Source organism: Bidens hawaiensis, unplaced genomic scaffold (genome assembly GCF_021521415.1).
Source record: "Bidens hawaiensis isolate Kalapana, Puna unplaced genomic scaffold, B.hawaiensis_p1.1 tig00047443_1, whole genome shotgun sequence".
NCBI classification, from domain to species: Eukaryota; Viridiplantae; Streptophyta; class Magnoliopsida; order Asterales; family Asteraceae; genus Bidens; species Bidens hawaiensis.
In genome coordinates, this window is record NW_027498472.1 from 39,115 (window position 1) to 40,941 (window position 1,827).

The 1,827-nt window shown below is 35.7% G+C and overlaps 1 protein-coding gene across 1 annotated transcript; it reads left to right on the forward strand.

Annotated features, from left to right (window-relative positions):
- Positions 1–282: 282 nt before the first annotated feature.
- Positions 283–1,270, forward strand: LOC143596981 (SKP1-like protein 1A). Its single transcript, XM_077075616.1, has 2 exons — positions 283–587; positions 991–1,270. Exons 1-2 carry the CDS (start codon positions 306–308, stop codon positions 1,165–1,167), a joined length of 459 nt encoding a protein of 152 aa, XP_076931731.1. The 5' UTR covers positions 283–305; the 3' UTR covers positions 1,168–1,270.
- The last annotated feature ends 557 nt before the right edge of the window (positions 1,271–1,827 follow it).

A 1,827-nucleotide genomic window follows, 5' to 3' on the forward strand; every position in this document is an offset into this window, starting at 1 on the left:
TTAGGAAGCCTTACTCATATCGTGGTAGTAATTATCGTATTGTACCCTGTGGACTCACCGGATCCAGGACCCATACTTGGGGAGTGGATCCGTGTTTCTTCAACCCGCAACCCTTATAAACAAGAACTATTCTAAAAAGATCAATTTAAAGTTCACTTAATTAATCTAGGTTTGAAACTTAAAACAAAGGTAAGGGGCCAACCTGAAACATCTTCAAAGATATTTTATTTTTCACTATAATTTTTGCATCGAACAATTAGGGTGTCCGATTAATAGGGTTTTCTCTGAAACTAAAATTTCTGGTGATGTCTTCGTCAAAGACCATCGTGCTTTGGAGCTCCGACGGTGCTACGTTCGAGGTTGATGAGGCAGTGGCGTTGCACTCTCTGATGATCAAACACAGGATTGAAACCGGTGGTTCTGATAGTACCACCATCGATGTTCCTGAGGTCATCACTGGCAACACACTCTCAAAGGTCATTGAATACTGTAAGAAGCATGTTGAGGCACCAAATAGCGATGATCTGAAGTCGTTCGATGCCGACTTTGTGAAGGTAGATCAGGCTGTTCTTTGTCATCTTGCGAAGGTGCGTTTTTTTTCCACATTTTGTTATGTTCAATCATTTAAATTGTTACTTGCATTACATTTATGTTAATTGTTATGTTTTATTAAATTAAAATGTTAATGACGATTCTGTCTAGTTCGATTATTGTTCTAGTCAGCAGATTGATATTCACGTTTTGCTCAGTTATGTTTGTTATGATCAGGAACCGTTTGTTTATACTATTAACGAATGAATATGAACACAATCATTTTATTTTCTTAATAAGGAACAAACATTAACAAGAAAACACTATTCGTTTTATTGGTTTTGTTTGAATCTTTTCTTCAGTTAAATATATATGAACAACCACAACATTGTAATTCAGTTTGTTTAATTTAGAGGTTTAATTACATCTATATGGTTTTTCTATTTTCTCTTGTTTCAGGATTCTTACTATATGAACATCAAGGGCCTACTTGATCTGTCCTGTAAAACAATTGCTGACATGTTCAAAGGCAAGACCGTTGAACAAATTCGTGAGACATTCCACATCAAGAATGATTTCACTCCAGAAGAGGAAGAGGAACTGCGCAGGGAGAATCCATGGGATTTATTTGTTTAATTTATTAGTTTTGCAATAGTATCTTTGTGTGACAAAGACCATGAACATCCATATATTGGCTATTTGCATCATGTTGTGATCATTGTTTTTGCGTTTATTTTGGTTAGCGATTTTGTGTTGAATTTGTTATGTGGAATATCGCTTTTGGTTTTGGGTCTAATTAATGTACTCTTCCGACCTTGCCATTGCATCGGTTTTTCTGCCTCTTTTCTTTCTTGCTTAAAAGATTAGTCGGTTTTGTTGCTGAGTTTGACGTTCACTTGGATATCCTCGTATGGTAGCGACTGAGACGGATCTTATGGCATTCCAAATTAAACACGTAAAACAAAACATGCCATGAATTAGTCACCTTTAGTTTATCAAGTAAGTTTATCTTATAAGTTACCGCACAATTTAACTCTTGCTATTATTTAAAAAATGTCTTTATTCGCTTTCCATATTTCCTATTTTAAGCCGAGACTTTCAAATTCGCATTATCCCCGGTATCAAATTTGCTTATAGCTGCAAATTTGTGTTTTTGTGCTTACCGATTGCATTATGTTGTGTACGTATCCAACGATATGTATGAATGCTACATGTTCAAATAAAGGAAGTTGGACACTTATCAGATGAGAAAGAAAATTTGCAGATTGGCAGAGGGCTGGGACATATGAAACGTCA

Coding starts and splice junctions, on each gene's coding strand:
- LOC143596981 (XM_077075616.1), top strand. CDS start 306: ATGTCTTCGTCAAAGACCATCGTGCTTTGGAGCTCCGACGGTGCTACG. Junction 588..990: donor TTCTTTGTCATCTTGCGAAG/GTGCGTTTTTTT, acceptor CTCTTGTTTCAG/GATTCTTACTATATGAACAT.